The sequence below is a fragment of the Silurus aristotelis genome (assembly GCF_946808225.1).
Source record: "Silurus aristotelis genome assembly, chromosome: 13".
Lineage (NCBI taxonomy): Eukaryota > Metazoa > Chordata > Actinopteri > Siluriformes > Siluridae > Silurus > Silurus aristotelis.
Window position 1 is genome coordinate 19,136,397 of NC_139586.1, and position 21,101 is coordinate 19,157,497.

At 36.6% G+C, this 21,101-nt stretch overlaps 1 protein-coding gene across 9 annotated transcripts in view; it reads left to right on the forward strand.

The window, feature by feature from the left end:
- LOC310735808 (A-kinase anchoring protein 13) overlaps positions 1-16,898 on the forward strand; it is an 80,510-nt gene extending 63,612 nt beyond the window's left edge. For 8 of the 9 annotated variants that reach the window (XM_083558909.1, XM_083558911.1, XM_083558916.1 and 5 more), the window contains 15 exons: positions 1,017-1,267; positions 4,912-5,037; positions 5,179-5,296; positions 6,775-7,026; positions 7,175-7,251; positions 7,761-7,942; positions 8,199-8,281; positions 8,378-8,560; positions 8,781-8,933; positions 9,412-9,473; positions 10,263-10,307; positions 10,758-10,808; positions 11,578-11,994; positions 13,314-13,629; positions 15,213-16,898. In XM_083558909.1, coding sequence (XP_083415035.1) covers positions 1,017-1,267; positions 4,912-5,037; positions 5,179-5,296; positions 6,775-7,026; positions 7,175-7,251; positions 7,761-7,942; positions 8,199-8,281; positions 8,378-8,560; positions 8,781-8,933; positions 9,412-9,473; positions 10,263-10,307; positions 10,758-10,808; positions 11,578-11,994; positions 13,314-13,629; positions 15,213-15,271 — 2,375 coding nt within the window. In that variant the 3' untranslated portion in view covers positions 15,272-16,898. The remainder of the gene's footprint in view (positions 1-1,016; positions 1,268-4,911; positions 5,038-5,178; positions 5,297-6,774; positions 7,027-7,174; positions 7,252-7,760; positions 7,943-8,198; positions 8,282-8,377; positions 8,561-8,780; positions 8,934-9,411; positions 9,474-10,262; positions 10,308-10,757; positions 10,809-11,577; positions 11,995-13,313; positions 13,630-15,212) is intronic. The other variant, XM_083558912.1, reaches the window with a different exon arrangement.
- Positions 16,899-21,101: the final 4,203 nt, after the last annotated feature.

Below are 21,101 nucleotides of genomic sequence, written 5' to 3' on the forward strand. Positions count from 1 at the left end.
GATTTGTGATAGCGAGCGTATGTCTATTTAAGACCTTCTGATCACTGATCTTTTTTTAAGACTACTTGTTGGTTGTATATTTAATGTAATATTCAAATGCAGTGTAAATAAACGTATGGCCAGCTGGATTATCTGCAGCATATAGCACAGGGTCAGAAGCTGTATACGTTGTTAAAGTTTCAGCTGAGGCTTTCACAAGTCTGCAGTCTCATCAAAAACTCGAATTAGTTAATTAACTGCAAGCTGTTCACAGTAACCTTTGTCACAACTACGCCATACACTTTTCTACTCGACTTTGCGGTAGGAAACTTTTTTTAGTTTCTAATTCTAGTCAGTAGGAAATAAAACTCTTGAGGGTGTGCTATATTAGGAAACCAATCACTGCTGTGGAGCACTGATTCTGTTCCCACACTGAACAACAATGTGTTACTGCTCTCGTACCAAATAATTGCAAATAATTAAAAAATTCTACAAAATTATTTCAACAATGACATCCAGTATCTTCTATCAGTTTAAACAGCAGTTCCTTGTAATTTGTTCTGGTTTTCACTTTCTATGCCTTTAAATAGTGATTTCCTCACCAGCTCAGCATCTCTCTTTTCTCTTTTGCTTTCGAAGTTAAAGGACTAATTAGAATGAGAAAAATGCACAAAAGAAGACCTGAAGACTTTCTAATAGAGCACAATTTAAAGAAACAATCTTACCTTAAAGCATCGACACTAATCAGCGTCGAAATTTAACTTCACCAGAGGAACGTGTTTGTATGTGTTTTTCATTATTATACAAGCACAATTTTTAATCGGCTTGTTAGGTATGAATTATGTAAGAGTGCACTATTAAGGTCTCCCGTGAATGAGCTGTTACTATAGAAACAATAAAGTAGTGGAATGATATATTTATAAAAAAAATTGTGATTTGAATTATTGCCACAGCCGTTTTAAACCCCGCCTAGAATTCTGTGCTATAAGGACTTCATCGATAAACGATAACTTATCACACGTCTCTGTTCCATCCAGAGCTGATTCAAACGGAGATGCACCACGTGCGCACACTGCGGATCATGGCGGACGTGTACAGCAAGGGGATGCTGAAAGAGATGCAGCTGGAAGCCCAGACGGTGGAAAAAGTGTTCCCTGTACTGGACGAGCTACAGGAGATGCACACACACTTCTTCAGCAGCCTGATTGAGAGGAGGAGAGAGGCCAAGCAGGAGGGCAAGGATGGAACCTTTATTATCAGCAGGATTGGAGATATACTGGTCAACCAGGTGAGGAGAAACTGGTGCACAAAATCTACTAGTCAAGTCGAGTCAAAGCAAAGAGTTTAGGGTGACTACCAATTTATGAATGAATTAATTTATTAATTAGTTTATTTATTTAAACTATTTAAAAAAAGTAAATTAATTAAAACAAAAGTTTACAGAACATCATTCAAAGAATATTTGGTTATATCTAGTGTTTATTTGCTGTGTGCTGCTCTGTTTTTATTTCAAAACACTGATATTACTGATGCAATTTAGCATTTAAATAAAAGGACACTGTGCATTATTCCTACCGTGCTTAAGACAAAGTCTGACCAAATAATTTAGATCTCTTTATAAAAGTATGCTCTTAGTTTCGAAATCATCAGATCTTTTTTTTTTTTTCATTATTTTAATCTTGGTTGTAAAAGTGGGTGCATAAAGAAACAAATGTCCATGAAGTCAAGATGAGGGCACGGCCTATGCAGACCCCTACAAAGACACTGCTCATCTGTTTCATATGCTCCCAACGTGTGTGTGGAGGTTTCCTCTGGGTTCCCTATTTTTCTCCAACCTACAGTAAATCATTATCATAAATGTTTGTTTGAATGTGTGTGTAAAGATGCGCTTTGATGGACTGGTTCTTTTCAGTGGTGGACAGTAAAAAAAGTTAATGAATTTGTTACTGTACTTAAGTGGCTTTTTCATCCGATTTTCTTTTATTTTCATAAGTTCAACAAAAGGCAGAACATTTTGAGAATAAAAAAACTGGCTCGGACTTGACACAACACCCATCGCCTTATTTGCGCGATTTCTTTTAAGTAGTTGAAAAGAAGGTTTTGGGCTCGTGATAATTTTTATAGATATCAATCAGTGTTTGACTCATTAATATCATAATATTAATAGATTGGTGTGCTGAAAGTAACATTAGAGTCTTTACATATAAACTGATTTGATTGAGCAAAAGTGTTGTGACATAAATGATAATAAAACATTATAGCCATAATAAATGATAGAACTTTGGATACTTAAGTACATTTAAAGGCAAAAACCTTTGTTCTTTTACTCAAGTGTAAGTTTAAAGGGAGCACTTTTACTTTTACTGGAGTAATATTTTACAGAGTGCATCTCTATTCTAACTCAAGTACATGGTTTGTCCACCACTGGTCTCTTTTAGTGTGTGTCCCTGCCTTGCACCAGATAAACCAGCCAATGGAAAAATTAATCAGTCAATGAATGAGGAGATTTATTGTCAACAACAACAAAAACAGCATAAGTTCATACTTTGTAATAATGAATATATGCTATCGTATCAGAAATAATGTGAAAAAATGATAAAATATTGAATCAAGCATGCTCCTTTGGGTGGGAAAATTCTAGAATACTGTATGTAGGATTCCAGAGGAGTTCTAAATGTTCCAGAAACTCTTAGCATACCAGACAGTACACAGCTTCAGAGAATTTCCCACTTGGATTATATCCACTGTAGGAGCAGAGCCATTGTGGTAACATTCCTCAGATTCAGAATTCTAAAAAAAAATTTTGGCATGGTAAATTAAAAGTGATAGGCTGTGTAGATCAACCTGGATATTAACTCTGCTGAGTGCATAACCCAAAAAGAAAAAAAAATACACAAGATTCTGTGAAGTCCCAAAGGACCAATATGTAAACAATAGGAAGGATTTCCCAATGACATCATTGGCCCCTAAAGACTTAGCAGTCTGTGTGGTGTCCAGTAGAATGCACACTAGAAGGGGAAACTAGCTTTAGAGATGTGCTCATTAGATAGCAGTAAATATTCGACTAGTGGATAAAAAGTGCAGGGCAGAAACAGGAAGTGATGGAGAGACAGTCAGACATGAGCTTCCCTGTGTGGCCATCCTGGAAGACCCAATGTGGCTGTTAAAATTGGGAACTTCCTATTAGAGCCTTTTGTAGGTTAATGGATCAGACTTTTATTTGGGATGAAATACTAGTTTAAGATGCCAAGGTTTATGTTCTTCTGGTACTGCTCAGGCTGGGGTTAAAAAAAAGTGTGAATCGTCTCACCGTAATGCTGTACAGAATAAAAACTCAATGTATAAAAGCTGTAGTCAAACACAGTACTTATGGCCAGATATCTTGTGAAGAACAAGAACAAAGGACACATATTTCTACTGGCTGTTCAGTTTGGGCAAGCCTGTGCTAACTGGAGCCTCAGAGTCCTGTTCTTGGCTAACAGAAGTGGAACTTTATACAGTCGTCTGTTATTATAGCCCAACCCATTTTAGGTTTGGCATGCTTTGTGCATTTTAAGATGCTTTTCTGCTTGCCAGGGTTGTAAAGAGTGATTATTTGAGTTGCTATAGATTTCTTGTTAACTCAAACCAGTCTGGTCATTCTCCTCAATACCTCAATGAGGCATTTCTGCAGGCAGAATTGCCACTCAGTGAATTTTTCTTTTGTTGTTTGTTTGTTTTGCACACCAGTCTGTATAAAATCCCAGAAGATCAGCAGTTTCAGAAATATACAATTCCAGCCCATCTGGCACCAGCAACCAGCGACCATGCTGCACTCAAAGTCACTGAGATCACAGAGAAAATCTGATTGGCTGATTGCATGAATAAGCAGGAGAGCTGAATATTTTCAGGCGTAGACCGTTCTACAATCGAGCTGTTAACTCAAATACGAGGAACAGTCATTAAACCAAGAGGTGCTTAATGATGCAATTGAAACATAGTATATTAAACACAGTGATTACAGTGATGTGGTGCAATTGATGGATTGGGATGCAGAAGACAGGCAAAATCATTGTAGCTATTTCTCTTACGAAAAAAAACAGCAGCTGCGCTACAACTTGCAGCTTAATTAAAGCAATTACAGAAAGATCACAACAAAATAAAGAATAAATAAATAAAGGATAAATGAAGAAAAACGAGTTATGAGTGAGAGAGTCAACTGGCCCAGATGGAGAGACTGCAGAGTCGGATCATCCATAACAGTCTGTAAGGTTATATGGGTTTTAAATCTATTGTATTAAAAAGAAAATTATTCTTCACTTCTTTCATAATGATTCTCAGATGTTCAACGGTGTACCAACACTGATGGTTTCTTTTAAAAAAAAATATTACACATTTCCAGTTTATATTCTATATTCAGAATTCACACAAGATATTCACCAAATCTTACTAAAAAGAGACTCAATTTTAACTGCCATTTATTACCATTGATGAAGTATAGATGATAATTAGTCTTGAGAAATTTGCATCTCGTTAAAGGAAACCATCATTTATTTTTTTTCATCCCAAACTCTAAATATATTCAAATTTTCTGCCAAGATTGCTTTATCCTTTTGTAAACAATAGCATATATTGTAACATTAATTGGCATGCTGTTATAGGCGAATATTCAATGAAGGAATGTCCTGTGCTCTGTGAATGAGTTGTTACTACAGAAATAATTATTAGATGGAACGCATTAATATAAAGCTGTGATTTCAGACGACGCTGCTGTCAGAGTTGCGAATGAAATCGTCATCAGATTCCAAGAATCAGACTGCATTGTGGTACAAAGTAGTATATTAGACTTGTAAATGGATTATTATAGACTGAACTCTTTTATCCATTTGCTCTAAAACAGGAAATTCTCTTTTCATAATCAGGCTTTTTTTAAACCTATAATAAATGTTTTAGTTTTCGGGCTCCAATGCTGAAAGCATGAAGCAAGTTTATGGGACGTTTTGCAGCCATCACAATGAAGCAGTGAACCAGTACAAGGAACTACACAGCAAAGACAAGCGCTTCCAGACGTTTATCAGGGTAATCAATTCACTGGCTCACTTGTTTTTAGCTTTTTTGGCTCTGAGTGTTATTGCGGCAATTAACTGTTAACAGTTTTCACTAGCTGGGTTTTAATTAACATTTAAACTGTGCAACGTGTTTTTGCCTCGATCATTTCAGAAAAAGATGAGCAACAGTATCGTACGTCGACTAGGGATCCCTGAGTGCATATTACTGGTTACTCAGCGACTAACAAAATACCCGGTCCTGCTGCAGAGGATCCTGCAGCACACTAAAGGTGAGTCTCTTTAACGCAGCTCGGAGACGTGGGGTTCATCCAGATGAGCAAGCATCACTAATGTCTTAGCTCAGAATCTTAACTCAAACCTTTCACCCATCCCCCCCGGCTCTGTGTTTAACTAGCACTGCAGTATTTCTCCCTCTCAAAACACTCGTGTCTAATAGACGGCTCTGCTGCTGTCCATATGAGGTGCTGTGTTTACACACTGCGCATTCTCCACAGAGCTGCACATCTGAAAGTGTTTGTGTCTTAAAAATTGCCTGAGGATAATTCAGAACATTATATTTTCTGGAAAAAAAAGTATTGCTCTAAAGTTTGAAGCTGACGGATTATTGTATGACAAAAAAATAATAATTCACACAAATAGTTTATTAGACAATTAATTTCAAGTTTTAAAAATTTCAAGTATTATTTGTCACAGAGGTCAGTGGCAATTGACAAACAAAGACATTTTTGAGTGAGGCTACAGGCAAACTAAAGCACAGATAGTATATTAAACATTAAACAATAATGAACAGTAAAGAGAAAAAGGGGAACAAATCTACAATTGAGGTATAAGAGAGTTATAATTATTTACAAATGTGTGCAATGGTGTATGTATATGCATTAAATGAATTACATGAATATTTACATATATGACAAATTAGCTTGAGGTATTTTTATGCAAAAAAATATGGAAGACGGAGTTGTCTTGCTTGTACATGCTTTTACATTACCGGCTTTAATTAAATCTGTACATTTAAAGTCTCAAGTCCTTACGTATGTTTTTGACACTGATTTGGTAACAATCGAATAACTTTGTTGCTGCTGTTAAAGAAAATTCCTCAAAATTCCCTTCTGACCGATCAGATCTGACAATTTAGCAGCGCTCAGATATAAATCACACTTCTCTCATCATTCACATTCAATATGCACTTTGGTCTCTCTGATTCTCCTAGAACATCAGCAACCGAAAATATAAGGACAAGGAGGCATGTCCATTCACCTGTCAATGCTGTTTGCCACTGTAATTTATTAATTTGTCTGTAAGCTTTTTTTTTTAATTTATCTTAAGCTTTATTAGCGCATTGCTTAACCCAGAAACGTTGGATTTATTTAGTAAGATTTACTTTGTTTTTGTATTAAAGTAGCAGTAAGTTTTTCGGAGGTTCTTACCTTTCTGTAAATGCACGAGAAAGCATATCAGGTTATGAAATCATCTGAAATTTGTATTTACATTTATGGCAATTGGCAACAGTACAACTGAGCTGTTATGGGGTTAAGACCCGTGCTCCAGGGCCCAGGAATGGCAACTTGGATAGTCTGAGATTTGAACTTACAACCTTTGGATCCAAAGTCCAAAATCTTAACCGCTAAACCACCAACACAAATTTGTCTGTTTGTTCAGTCATGTGTGTTTGTGTGTGTGTGTGTGTGTGTGTGTGTGTGTGTGTGTGTGTGTGTTTGTGTGTGTGTGTGTGTGTGTGTGTGCGCAGAGAACGAAGAGGAGTACGAGGACATCACACAGGCTCTGAAACTGATCAAGGAGATAATAGGTGCTGTTGACAACAAGGTGAACGATCAGGAGAAGAAGAAGAAGCTAGAGGAGATCTATAACCGGACGGACAGCAGAACCATCACACGAATGAAGAGCGGTCAGATGTTTGCTCGAGAAGATCTGATTCGAGGAAGGAAGCTCCTTCATGACGGACCACTTCAGTTGAAAACCCCAGCAGGAAGACTAAAGGGTAAAATAAAAAGCTTCATGTTTCTCTACAGATGTATAAAGAAATATTGTTTTGGATATACCACGTGTATTTTAATATTGTTTTGTCCAACAGGTATGTATTTTAATGTCACTCTTTCTTTTTTTTTTTTTTTTTAACACTGTGACAGATGTCCAAGCCTTGCTTCTCTCTGATGTCTTAATATTCCTGCAAGAGAAGGACCAGAAATATGTCTTTGCTTCTCTGGTATGTTTTATATAAAATATTAGGGTTATGATGTGATGATCACTTTTTCAGATTGTTGCCAGGCTGAAAGCATTACCCAATTTTTCCACCTTTTTTAATGCCACTTCTGTTTGTGTAATTTATAGACATTATGACTCAGTACATATTTATTTTTGACAGTCCTGAGTGTGGTGTGTTTAAAAAAAAAATGTTTTGGGTTTTTTTTTATGAATAAAAAGGGTATTTTCTGCCTATAGCATTAGATAATATACAGTGTTCATGATCAGCAAGGTATTGTGCAATGATGTATCATAGAAAAATAATAAACGAAAATAAATGATGAAATGTCATGTTATTGTGAAACCACACATTTATTGATCTATAATGTTTGTACCTTTCTCTCCTCCTCTATCTTTCTCTCCTGCTCCCTGGCTCCCTCTAACTCCGCCCACATCCTCTGTTCATTTCACTTAATTTTCTCTCTCGCTTGCTCTCTCTCTCTTTTTCTCCTGCATACTCACCATCCCCAGGACCAACGCGCCACTGTGATCCCCCTACAGAAGCTAATCGTCAGAGAGGTGGCTAACGAGGACCGGGGCTTCTTCATCATTGCAGTAGGCATCAAAAATCCAGAAATGGTGGAAGTTCATGCCACTTCGAAAGATGAGCGCAACACGTGGATGCAGCTTATCCAAAATGTTATGCATTCTAGGTAAGTACTAGCATATGCTTCTGTTCACTCACTTAAGCTGATGTGCTTTTGTATATATTTATCTGGATTATTGTTATTAAGATTAATAATTAGACTTTGGATATCACTGTTGTATTTTAGAGGGTACATATACATGCTTCTCATCCATTTACATTTGCATGCTTTTCGCATATGAAAAGGTTGCACTGATTTTACAGAGCTAAAGCAATCGAGCAGGTCTGGATTGAATTCTTACAAATTGATTGCATGTTCACAGAGAAAAGGACGATGACGAGGGCATCCCTAGCGAAACGGAGGAAGATAAAAAGTTGCTAGAGTCCAAAGCGAAAGAGATGAGAGGTGAGGGGAAAAACACTAATGGTGTGGAATTTCAATGTACGTGTCAGTAAACATAGTGCCAGTTTATTATTATATTAAGTTTTTTTCTTCTCTTAGCCATGCTTCAGAGGAAGGATGATCAGATCCTGGCTCTCCTGAACGAGAAGATCAAGCTCTTCCATGACATGTGTGGCTCTGGATCAAGTGAAGACACGGCCTTAGCCATCAGGATGTTGTTCAGGGCCTCGAATAATGACATGCTTAAGGGAGAGAATCTCATGAAGGAAGCAATTCGAGAAGGTACGTGACACTTTATAGAGAACTTGAACAGAGAGATTTTTTGTATATTTTTTTGTATTTGTATTATTATAATTTTAATTTTTTTTACATGAAAGCTGTGTCCCTCGTGGCGTCATTAGGACTCATTTCCACCACTAAATGTCAAGCAGGACTTCTTGGTAACTCATTTAATGTAATGCTGTTAGTGATGCTGGTGTCTTCCTGGGTTTGTGTACTGTAGTGGAGATGTTGCAGACACTAGTCCACAGTGGTCTGGGAGGAGCCGTAAACCAGCAGGGGGCCACTGATCCTGGGCCCACGGCCCCTGTGCTTCTGCCTCGTAGATCCGAGACTTTCGGAGGCTTCGACAGCCACCAGATGAACAGCTCGAAACGTGAGGGCGTGTTTTATGTTTGTGTTTTGATACTGTGGAAAATTTCTAGAATAAGAAATATATTAGACAAGCCTTATTTGGGCGTTTTTTTATATTAACATTTTGTTCTAATCTTTATTGATTCAATATTTTATTCTTTTTGAAATGTCAACAGGAATCTAATGAAAAGTTTCTAGTAAACATTTGAATGGCTTTTATTAGTAGAGCTAATATTCAGATTTATTCTTTACTGAATAAATCTGTACTGAAGCAGTTACACTGTTGTTGCTGGCATCGCTGTCTCCTGTTTACAGCAGCAACAACAAAATGTTGCCATGTCTGCTGCAGTTCTATGCTAATTATATTCACCAGTGGGGAAATTTTACTAAACGAACATAACGATCATTTATTTTTATGTTTGAAAGCTTTGGTGTAATAGAATCTACATCCAAATGTTTAGTCTATCCCAGCTTTGTCTAATGTATGTCTGGCTCCACAGATGGAGATAAAGAGGAGGTCGAGGACCTGAGGAGGACAGAGTCTGACAGCATTCTAAAAAAGGTATGGAGTTCAAAATGTAGTTTGTCTAAAATCATATTGGTCGAAACATATTTTGTTTGGAAACGATTTTATAGGAAAAGAATCAGCATGTGACTGATGTGGTGTTACTGTTAACACCCAAAAATTTATTACTTTTAAGTAGCTGTGTGACCCAAAGGGATTTAGTTCTCTTATACAACACTAATTGACTTATACAACATCTCAACTGAACAAAAATTAAAAACTGCATCTTCTGTGTCTTTGACCAAAAAAAATAAAGTTGAAAGTCTTAAAATTAAAGGTCAGAACCGGCTGTTGTGGAAACGTTATAGAAAACAATTATACTTTTTTTTTTTTTTTTTTTTTACATTTGTTTATTATTTGGATTAGATTATACTGTAAAGATGTGCATGCGGCTTTCCTGTAAATGAGCTGATAGTGTAGAAATAATCATGTACACTCAACTAATCAGACCGTAGAAAGCAATACAAAATGCGATAACAACTCATAAATGCTGTTTCACCTAAGGGGCAATTTTCATACATTCACTTAAATACATTCCTCTAGTATTTAATCATATTTTTGATAACAAGTTGGGTATGATTTTGTGGTCCTGTGCATCTGCCCTATGAATAAGTGTATGTGTGGAGGTTAATAAGTGTCAGTTAAAAGGCTGTAGGAGGCACCGTGGCTGTTTAGAGCTCGTAATGAGCAGCACAGCACTGAGCTCATGGCCACTTGGCTCTAGAGTCAGGCTGATTAAAGAAGTGTCTCAGCTGGACTCCACTCTCTGCTTTGTCTTCTTCACAGGGAGGAAACACTAACCTGCTGCTCGTGCTGAAGAGGAACAGAGAGGTAACGCCCCTGAACATGCTTCAGTCTCAATGAACTGTGTTATCAGTAGTCAATAGCTGCTGGATTTAGCTGCTAGCTATTTGTTTAGCTCTGGTGTTGGCCTTGCCTTGGCTTTATCAGGAAATTGAATCAAGCCATCACAGGATTAATCAAAATCTTTTATTTGTAGACCTTTTTTTAAGTTTTAAAGTGTACAGTAACTATCATATTGATATAAAAAATAAATGGCACGTTTTAATACAAGCGTCTCGACCGAGTAATAACAGAAAAACCTTTTTTTTTTTTTACACAAAATTGTTTCAGCCCCAGTGATTAGTGAGATCACAGTGTTTGCAAACACATTAAGAGATGTTAAGACCCCTTTCCTACCTGCCGTGGAGTGTGGAGTGTGAAGCAGTGCTCATGAGAATGTCAGTGGGATTAACGTGTGATGTGATTGTGTCTGTACAGCAGGTCCTGAGCAGCGTTACACATCTCCATGATCTCCTCAGTTCACTGCAGGTGTGTGTTCACTATCTATCTATCTATCTATCTATCTATCTATCTATCTATCTATCTATCTATCTATCTATCTATCTATCTATCTATCTATCTATCTATCTATCTATCTATCTATCTATCCATCCATCCATCCATCCATCCATCCATCCATCCATCCATCCATCCATCCATCCATCCATCCATCCATCCATCCATCCATCCATCCATCCATCCATCCATCCACTTAATTTCTAAATGAGCATTTTAAAATGTATATTTAAAAAGCATTTATATTACCTGAATAGACAGTTTTTTTTAACATATATTACAAATAAACAAGTATACTGCAAAGATTGTATCTGTGTTCCCTGCAATCATTCATCTCCTTTTATTAAAAATAAAAATTTTACAATGTGATATGTTTATAAGTTATTGGCTCAAAATTTTAAATATGCCTCATAGTTTACTGCCATCTTATTTTTCGACTTTGAGTTAATTGGTTTTGTTTTACTCTTGAACAACTATCGGTGCATAATCAATCAGTGGCTTCACATTTTGGCTTTGGACCAGATTAATTTAAAGCTTCATTCAATTTACAAACATTTAATATTAAAATGAAATATAAGCAGTGCAGTTTTGCACACTCAAGCACTATCTCACCCCGACAAGTAATTAAGTTCAAATAGGACATTTTGAAAGAAATCATACAGGTGCTTTGCAAAAAAATCTTTTGAAAAAGATAAAGACGGATTTATTAAAAAACGGCTCTACGTGTTTGTGTATTTTCCAGGCTGTGGTGGTTCAGCAAGACACCTTTCTGGAGGAACAGCGTCAGGCTCTAAGCGAGCGTCCCTCCTCACGCCCCTCGTCTCGGCCTCCATCTCTAGTCGAGCAGGAGAAGCAGCGCAGTGCAGAGCGCCAGCGCCAGGAAGCTGCCTCTCATGCTGAGGAGAGGAAGCGCAGGGAGAGGGAATGGGAGACACGAAACAGAGATCTGAGCAACCGAGAGCATCTTCTTAACACCAAAGAGGAGGAGGCGCAGAGGAGGCGCTCCGAGATAGAGGACGATCAGCGGGAGCTGCAGACCAGAAAGGAGGACTACCAGAAAGACCTGGAAAGACTCAGGGACTCTCAGAGGAGGCTGGAGAGAGAGAAGGAGCAGATGCAGAGAGAGATGGAGATGCTGGAACAGCTCAGGGAGAAGGAGGTGAGCCTACACACCAAATCGAAAAACAACCCTTGTTGAAAAAAGTGTTAGTTACATTGTACCTTCTACATATTGCAATTAAGAAGTTAGTAAGAGAGTCAGCAGCTTTCAGTTTCTAGATCAGTTCATTGCAAGCAAAGGTTAATCTTCCACATCTTCATTTGATTTATATAGATTTATTTAACTGGCTTCTCTGAAATCACCCATAATAAAAAAAACTCATTAAGAGTGATTTCCAATATGTTACATATACTTTATGATTTATGTAGTATCAAGTTTTTGGAAAACTGACACTAAACATTTAGCACGTCACTGTAAAAAAATTACTTTAATGAAGATAACAAATAAAACACTACCATTATGAGTCCAGTATTTTTACAAGATGATGACGATGGCTGCTTTTCATTGTAGATGAAGAACAGCGTTTTTTTTTTGCACAGAATTATCAAATGCACATCATGTGATTAGCTATGATCCGTGCTAATAGCATGACGACGTTAACTTTCAATCTAGAATAATGTTAAAATTGGAACCATGTACAATAGTATGATAATAATTTATTTGTTCTAATGCATTAATCGTTTATTAGTAACTGCTTATAAACAAAAACGTGTATGGCAGATGTTCCACGTAATTTAGTAATAAATGAATTTTTAAGAACGTGCTGTTTAAAACACTAAACGATAATCATTAATGTAGCAGCATTTTTATGTTAGGAGACAAACACTTTGCAACAGCCATGGTGCTTTGCAAAATTGATGACAGGAAAAATTTTGGGACAGAGGAGTTCATGCTTTACGGTTACTTTGTGAATTGACAAGCTGAGAGAGAGAGAGAGAGAGAGAGAGAGAGAGAGAGAGAGAGAGAGAGAGAGGAACAGTGAATAGCAAGGTTGGTGAATAAGAATTAAATTGTCTCTCAGAAATTCCACACCATTAATCATTGGGGAAATACTGTGGTATAAGTGGAATAATAACACACACTACATGCTGTTATCTGAAACTAAACAGAAAATATGAAAATAATTTTTTGTATAACACTGTGTGTGATACTGTTATGTGATTCAGTTAATTTTTCAATTTTTCCCAGCATGCTAAGAAAAATAATGCAACATTTCATGTGAATATTGCAAATATTTTATAACCTGCAATGAATTACTCATGATACATTTTAAAATGTTAATATAATTCACACACTAATATATATATATAAATAATATAGAAATAATTTGCATAAAACACGTATGACACACAGTCATGGAAACACACCAACAGGCCAAAAGAACGGATTGTGATTATTTTGGGTTGCATGTGTTCTAGAAGCGGCTGAGCCGGACTCTCTCAAGCACGTCCGAGGACTCATTAAACATTCCGAGCAGCAGCTCTTTGGAGCAAGAGAAGAAGCAGGAGAAGGACGAAGGCGAGCAGTCCAGCAGTACAAAAAAAAATTCTCTCTCCAGAATAGACTCCAAACAGAAAGGCCGAAACCTCAACGCCTTCAATCCTTTTGCTCCTAAAGCCGTGAGTGCGGAGGGGCAGAAACAGATCCCCAACCGCCTTCTGCAGCTCACCAGGCCAAAAGAGAAGAAAGACAAGAAGAAAAAGAAAAGCAAGAGCAAGCCCACTCAGGAAGCAGGTAACATTGTTAATCCGGTAAATGAGCCAGACTGATAGAGACTGATAGAGACTGATAGAGTATAAATCATCTGATTAACCCACATGTTCTGTTCACCACATAATAATCAACATCTTATTGATGCAAACCATCTGCTTACACAGTGCAGCAATAAAAAGTCGAATGTTTATCTTATTATTTATGGGAAAACAGCCTCAGAAGCTATTCACATATTTGAGGAGTGTATACAGATGGAGGGAATGTTAGAGCAACATAACAGAAGCAGAATAGAATCTTGTGCTATGGAACCATGTTAAACAAAAAGCTAATTACATCATAAACCAATATATAAAAAATACATAATATTGAAGGTAATCTTGGAAGGCACTTTCAAAAGGATCAAAACTTGGTAACAATTTCTACCAAACTTTTACAGTATTTATCATAATTATACCTGGTCTTGGGAACAATTTCACATAAACCTTTTATCAACACTAAAAATGTGCTGTAAATGATTTCATTATGATAAGGTCCATTTCGATGTTACGCAGTGTACTAATAATAACCTGTACATAATTATAAAGCAAATTAAATAATAATATTATAAAACATTGCAAGCATTTTAATTAAAAAGCTATATTTAATTAAATAAAATATATCGCATACTGCTACAAGTCAATAAGTGAATTTATTCTTTACTATATATTGTAAGAAACTACATATTTTCCAGTTTCATTATATAAAGGCAAAGGTTTTAAATCCTTAATGTAGAATATACCAAAGGTACATTACAAAGTATTTGTTTTTCCCTCTAAAACAGAAGAATGTATGGACCTGTATGTTATGTAGTGCTTGTTTAACCTTGAAGAAACATGAATCCATGCACTCCATACAGTATATTTTTCCTTGTTATGTTGTTTGGAAGCCGTTAGTGGTAAAAAGTTATGTCAAATCAAACACCATGCTGCAGTGTAAAAACACAGAGTTTGTACAGGTCATTATTATTTGAAGGAATTTTGGCATTATAATGAATAGTAATACTTTAATTACAATTCACTATTTTATTCTCATTATTTAGTGCATCTTCTTACAAGGAATCATTACAATGAGAAAATAAAATTGGGAGCAAAAATGAGAAATGAGTTTTGTAAGTTAATTTAATCAACATTTCCGTCCCCAATCCCCTTACTGAAATACTGTGGATATAAAAATATGTAAAGACCCAGGAAGTCAACCAAACCATTTTTTTTTTTTAGATTAGATTAGATAAGATTCAAATTTGTCATTGTGCAGAGTACAGTAAAGAGCCAATGAAATGCAGTTAGCATCTGACCAGAAGAGCAAATAGCAATGTATATAAATAAATCTTAACTTATGTATATACAATACACGTATTATAGGAGTGCAAAGATGCAATTGTACATTACAAATAATACCGTATAAGGTTCAAATGTTAAAGATAAAGAGAAACACATAAAGAGAAGAGACATTTGTTTCCCAGTTTAACCAGTGGCATTTGATCGTTACAGAAATATCTATAGGTTTAATGCTAAAGCATTCTTTTTTACAATGTCTATAAAGGTCACCTCTGTCCTTTTCTCCAGAATCCCATCTGCTGCCACTGACAGAGCCTCCGCTGGAAGGAGAGATTTTCTTCTGCTGATTTGGCCTTCGCAACTCGTAACTTCCTCGTTCTCTAAGCTATCTGCAGCGGCTGAATGTAACTCAGTGCAGGATGCCTGCCAAAGTGCCCACGCCGTGTCCCTGGCACGCTCCGGCACGCTAATTGGACTGAATTTGCCCTGAAATATTTCCACGTCCTGCATATGTGTCACGTACACGCGGGACATGTTTCTGTATGTGCAATTCGCAAAGTGAATCCCCTCTGGATGTTACACACTCACACTTCAGCAGTCTGACCACGATATGAATAGCGCCCCAGAAATATATATATATATATATATATATATATATATATATATCCTGGAAGGCAAAATACAAAAAGGATTCAAACATTCAAACAATACTCCCTTTTATTTATTTCAAGCAGTCAAACCTATTGTGTGTAATTACACCAAAAAGTTCACGAGAAGAGATTTGAATTCAATAAGGCACTTTATAGACCTCCGGTGACAATCAGCGTAGACATTATTAATCCAAGACTATTACAGAGATCTAATATACTGGGATTATCACCAACTGGTATAACTTACATTATGACGTATCACACCGTGTGATATTAAATACTGTGGAGGTCCTGCTGACATTCTAGACGCATTTCTGGGAAAACAAGACTAAAAAAAGTCCAACTGTAAATATTGTAGAAATTAAATAAATGAAATGACCTGCTGGACAGGGAGTGTGTGTGTGTATGTGTGTGTGTGTGTGTGTGCACAGAAAATTGCAACATTCACTAAAAACTGCATCAACTTCACATTCACACCACTAGGCACAGAGCCTAACAATCGCCACAACCACTTTTATTTACATCATGTTTTTATTTTCTTCTTAAATAATACACCGAAATGTTTTACACAGATACATTTCAGTCAAATGGGTTCATTTAATCAGCTTTTGTAGGCTTTGATTGGATCCATTCTTCATAAGTTACACATTGACTTAATGTCTGTGCCTCAAGCACAGTCAAGCTGTTGCTTTTGGTTTGTTTCAGCTAGCACTCGCTTGCACTGAATGAATCGACCCAACAGGAGGTGACAAAGAGTACTGTGCTGTTTATCATGAAGAATGGTCATATACCAATGTATGTGTGTGTATATGGCTCAAGAACTGCACTCTGATAGGAGAAAATGGTCCTTGTACACAAAAAGGGAAATACTTTTTTTTTCCCTTTATAGCCTTATAAAATTGAGAACGTAGGCAGTTTAAGTTCTGGCAGCACTTTTGTGTGGGATCAAACAGGAAAAACACAAAATCAGGCAAAGTATTTATAATTGCTCATCAAAGTCAGATTGTGTAGCGTTAACTAATTACTAAAATGCACTAAAGTACAATGCAGCATTTTCTCAGGAGTGCAAACCTTTTGGTAATACAAACAAAAACAAAGTAAGAAATATTCAGTACTTGAAGGTACAGTATTGTTTTCTTGCTGAATTGTGTAAAGGGACAAAACTAAGACTGTATATAATTTGTGAAACTGTATAAGAAAAAGCAGATGTTTTTTTTTAAAAATATGTTTCACTATTTTGTAAAAAGACTTTATTTATCATTGACTCTTTTTTGGGGGCAAAAATATAATATTGCCCTTAAAATAATTAAAAACCGATAATGAATTGCTGTGATTCTCTCTTTACTTTAATTGCATATACCTTTATAATAATTCTATAAAATCCTTCTTTAAATCAATTGTTCATGCTCTAAATTATATGAAAGTGATAAACTTTAATTAGACTCAGTTTTGGTGTGTACAGTCCAGTTCAAGCTGAAGGTTGTACTCTGGAATACCTCATGACACGATGGTTATTTTTTCATGAGCTGATTTGCTATTTCAGGATACTAAAGTTTTGAGCATGTGGGAAAATCATATTAAATTTGTGGCCTCCATTGAATTATTTAATGAGCGTCACATTGAGAACCGAGTTAATGTGACACAGGGTAATGGTACAGTATATCACATGTCACATCACAGATTAACGGTTATTATTTTCATCATTAATCTTTATGTTTGGTGTTCTTTGGCCACAAAAGTGTTATCATTCTGATCAATTACACTACTCTGTGTCCATGGAATAGATTTCCAACAAAATTTGGACCCATAATACAATCATTTCTGGACAGTGGACAGACAGTAAATACAAGTTTAGTTCAGGAAGCTGCAGGCTTTAGGCAAGAGGATCACATTTGTATGTGTAAGTGAATGTGTAGAATAATATTTATAGGTTTTGCACTGATAATTAAAGGCAATGAAATATACAGAGTGAAAAGCAGAAGACATACGCAGTGGTATCAGAAAGTTTGAAGATTAGCTCTGTTTACATAAAAGTACTTCATTGATCTACATTTTAACACAATTACCCTTAAAATAGTACATATACATATATACATATAGCAGGAGTCATATATTATTAGTCTACTAATATGCAGTTTACGGAAAGCTAGCTAATAAAATGACAAAGGAACCAGTAACATTTACAGCATTCAGCAGACGCCGTTATCCAGCGACTTACAACTAAGCAGTTGAGGGTTAAGGTCCTTGCTCAAGGGCCCAGCAGTAGCACCTTGGTGGTCTTCGGATTTGAACCTATGACCTTTTAATCCAAAGTCCAATGCCTTAACCTCTGAGCTACAACCTTCCTGGTTTAGAATTTACATTTACAGCATTTGGCAGATGCTCTTATCTCATTTATAAAAACTGACCAGTTAAAGGCCTTCTTGGTTGGGGCAGGGATTTCATGAGCTTCTGATCAGACATCTAACCTTTTAATCAGTGAGCATTGAACCACCTCTCAAATTTAGTCATAAAGGAGCAAAATGTAGGATCTGATATCTTTTCAGTAGCAGAATTTAATAGACTTGGTGCACAAAACACCACACTGACTTCATTTTGTCCATTATCTCTGGGTGTTTTAACTTACATGGGCGATTCCACGGAATATTCCAACGATATTACATTTTACAAGTGTGTATAAAATAAAAACAAGAGACCTTTACAAACCACTGGGTTTAGGCATCTCCAAAACTGCAGCTCTTTTGGGGTAGTAGCAGAATCTAGTAGCATCTACAGTAGTCAGTATTTATCAAAAGTGGTCCAAAGAAGAAACAGTGGTGAACTGGCAACAGGTGCAGCCAAGGATCACTGAAGAAGTTACTGGTGTTAATGCTCGATGGGTCGGGACTGTTTTGCCAGCAAAAGGGGGACCAACACAATATTTGGCAGGTGGTCATAATGTTATGCCTGATTGGTGGTCATAAGGTTATGCCTGGTCGGTGTATCTTCTACAGCATTTAACATTTCCTCTCATCCCTGACCACAATACAATTCACCTTAAAATACTACAAAAAGTCTTTTAGTATTCATCCAATATATATTATGAAAATAATAATAACACACACACACACACACACACACACACACACACACACACACACACACACACACACACATACTAGACACGTTTCAGTCTATTACTGACTCAACCACATTCACATTCACCCCTATAAAGCATTTGAACATCTGGAATGTTCCACAAGCCCCATGTTTAACAATTGTATTAGGATTTTCGAAAGATCATGGGAAGCAAAAGAGCAAACTCTCTCTTGTTGTGTCTTTATTTTCATTGCTATTGTGATATTGCCAGACCACATTGAAGTCCACATTAGATGAACAACATATGAAAAAATTCTAATTCCTGTGAATATGCAGTTTATGTATTATAACTTAATGTCCTCGTGCCAGTAGCATAGGTGATAATTTACCACTTATTCTGTACTAATAATATGATTTACATAAAAGTCAATAAAAATATTTTATTTTCAACCCTGTTGAGCCATTTAAGAGCAGCAGCATGCATCTAGTGCAATTTTGGAAAATTATTTTAATTTAGAATAATATGTGCGAACCGATACCACGTATTGAAATTTCTTCTGCTGATAAATTGCTGTTGTAGAGCTGCAAACCTGAAGGTTGTGTTGTAGAGACAGTAGAATGAGATGCTGCATTGCCCAAATGTTTGTGAATTTCATTGCCAGTTCCAGCTCTGCCTGTGTGCTCTGTGTGTGTAAAGGGCTTGTTCTAGGGCCCTGTCTGTGTACTTGGTGTGAGTATACAGTGCTTGTTCCAGCTAAGTCTGTGTGCCTGGTGTGTGTCAGCAGCTGCTGGCTCTGTAGAGGAGAGAGCATCGGCCAACTGTTCTGTAAAACCTGTTGCTACGGTAACGGTCCATCTCGAGCGCAGGTACTGTAAAGTGAACTTGTTCAGGAGTCAAAGAACGACATTAAATTATGAAAGCTGAGTGGACTTAGTTTTCTGCACAGTAAACACATCCTTTAGACAGACAAGAATGTAGTTATCTGTGCTCCATTACAGCCACTGCAGAACAGATTTGATTCTAGAATATTACCATTTTTGATTAAAAAAGACTTGATCACTGGACATTATAAACAGCACATTATAAAGTTAACCCTCCTGAATGTTGATTAGAAGTTCTAGTTCTGTTGTGATTTGTACAAGAAAGCTCAAATAATTACAATACAAGTAAGCTGTAAAGAAAAGCAATACACCATTACACATCTCACCACAACTTCAGACATGATTTTCCTCTTCTTTTTCTTCTTCTTCCTTTGGCTTCTCCTGTTAGGGGTCGCCACAGCGGATCATCCGTCTCCATACCCCCCTGTCCTCTACATCTGCCTCTTTCAACCCAACTACCTGCATGTCTTTCCTCACCACATCCATTAACTGCCTCCTTGGCTCTCCTCTTTTTCTCCTTTAGACATGACTTTATTGCCTTTCTTAAATAGACAAAGCTGTGTGTTTCAGGAATTTCCTACTTCTATCCACTAGAGGCACTACTGATCACTGTTACTAATTACTCTCAGAAGAAAATGAAGCTGTAAACAACAGATTAGTAAATAAATAGTAACCAGTTTAAAAAGTTGTTCATATTTTTTTAACATTTATGCCGCTACAGTAACTATTGTTATTTGATCATAATTAAAATCATTCCACTAAGAGATCCTTCCTCACTCCCAGTATTAGTCCTGTAGATAAAGATTCTCAGGATTAGCTTCAGATTCAGGATAGTCCAAGTTACAGCAGATATGAAAGCTAAAAACATTTATGTTTCCCATCAAACATGGCCACCCTGGATCCTAATTCTCAATACACACTTGCACTCCCACGTCTAAAATTACCCTTGTTCTTATCAGTCACACCTGTTTCCAATTACATGCTCACTCACAGCCACAGGTTAAAAGGACTTTTATTTATTCAGCTCACTGCAAAGTAATATGCGCAGTTGCTTCTGTGGCTGTTGTTCACCAAGCCTTTGTATAATGTTTGTTCGTTGTCAATTATTGATTCTGACCAGCCAGCTGACTCTGTACCTATTGCCTGTTTATTAAATCTGCCTGAACCTGCATCTGTCCAGCATTTATTACACGACATTATACCATTTATCCAACTGAACAACTTGGCAGTGCTGGGAGTTTGAGTTCAAATCTCTAAAACTCAAAACTGTCAAAGTAAAGCACAATCAGTGCTGGGACACAGTGCATCTGGAAAGTATTCACAGTGCTTCACTTTTTTCACATTTTTAAATGTTACAGCTTCATTCCAAAATGGATTCAATTATTTTCCTCAGAATTCTACAAACATAACCCCATAATGACAACGTGAAAGGAGTGTGTTTAAAATCTTTACAAATTTATTACAAATAAAAAACAAAATACATGCACAGTATTCACAGCCTTTGTTCAATACTTTGTTGATGCACTTTTGGCATCAATTACAGCATCAAGTCTTTTTGAGTTTGATG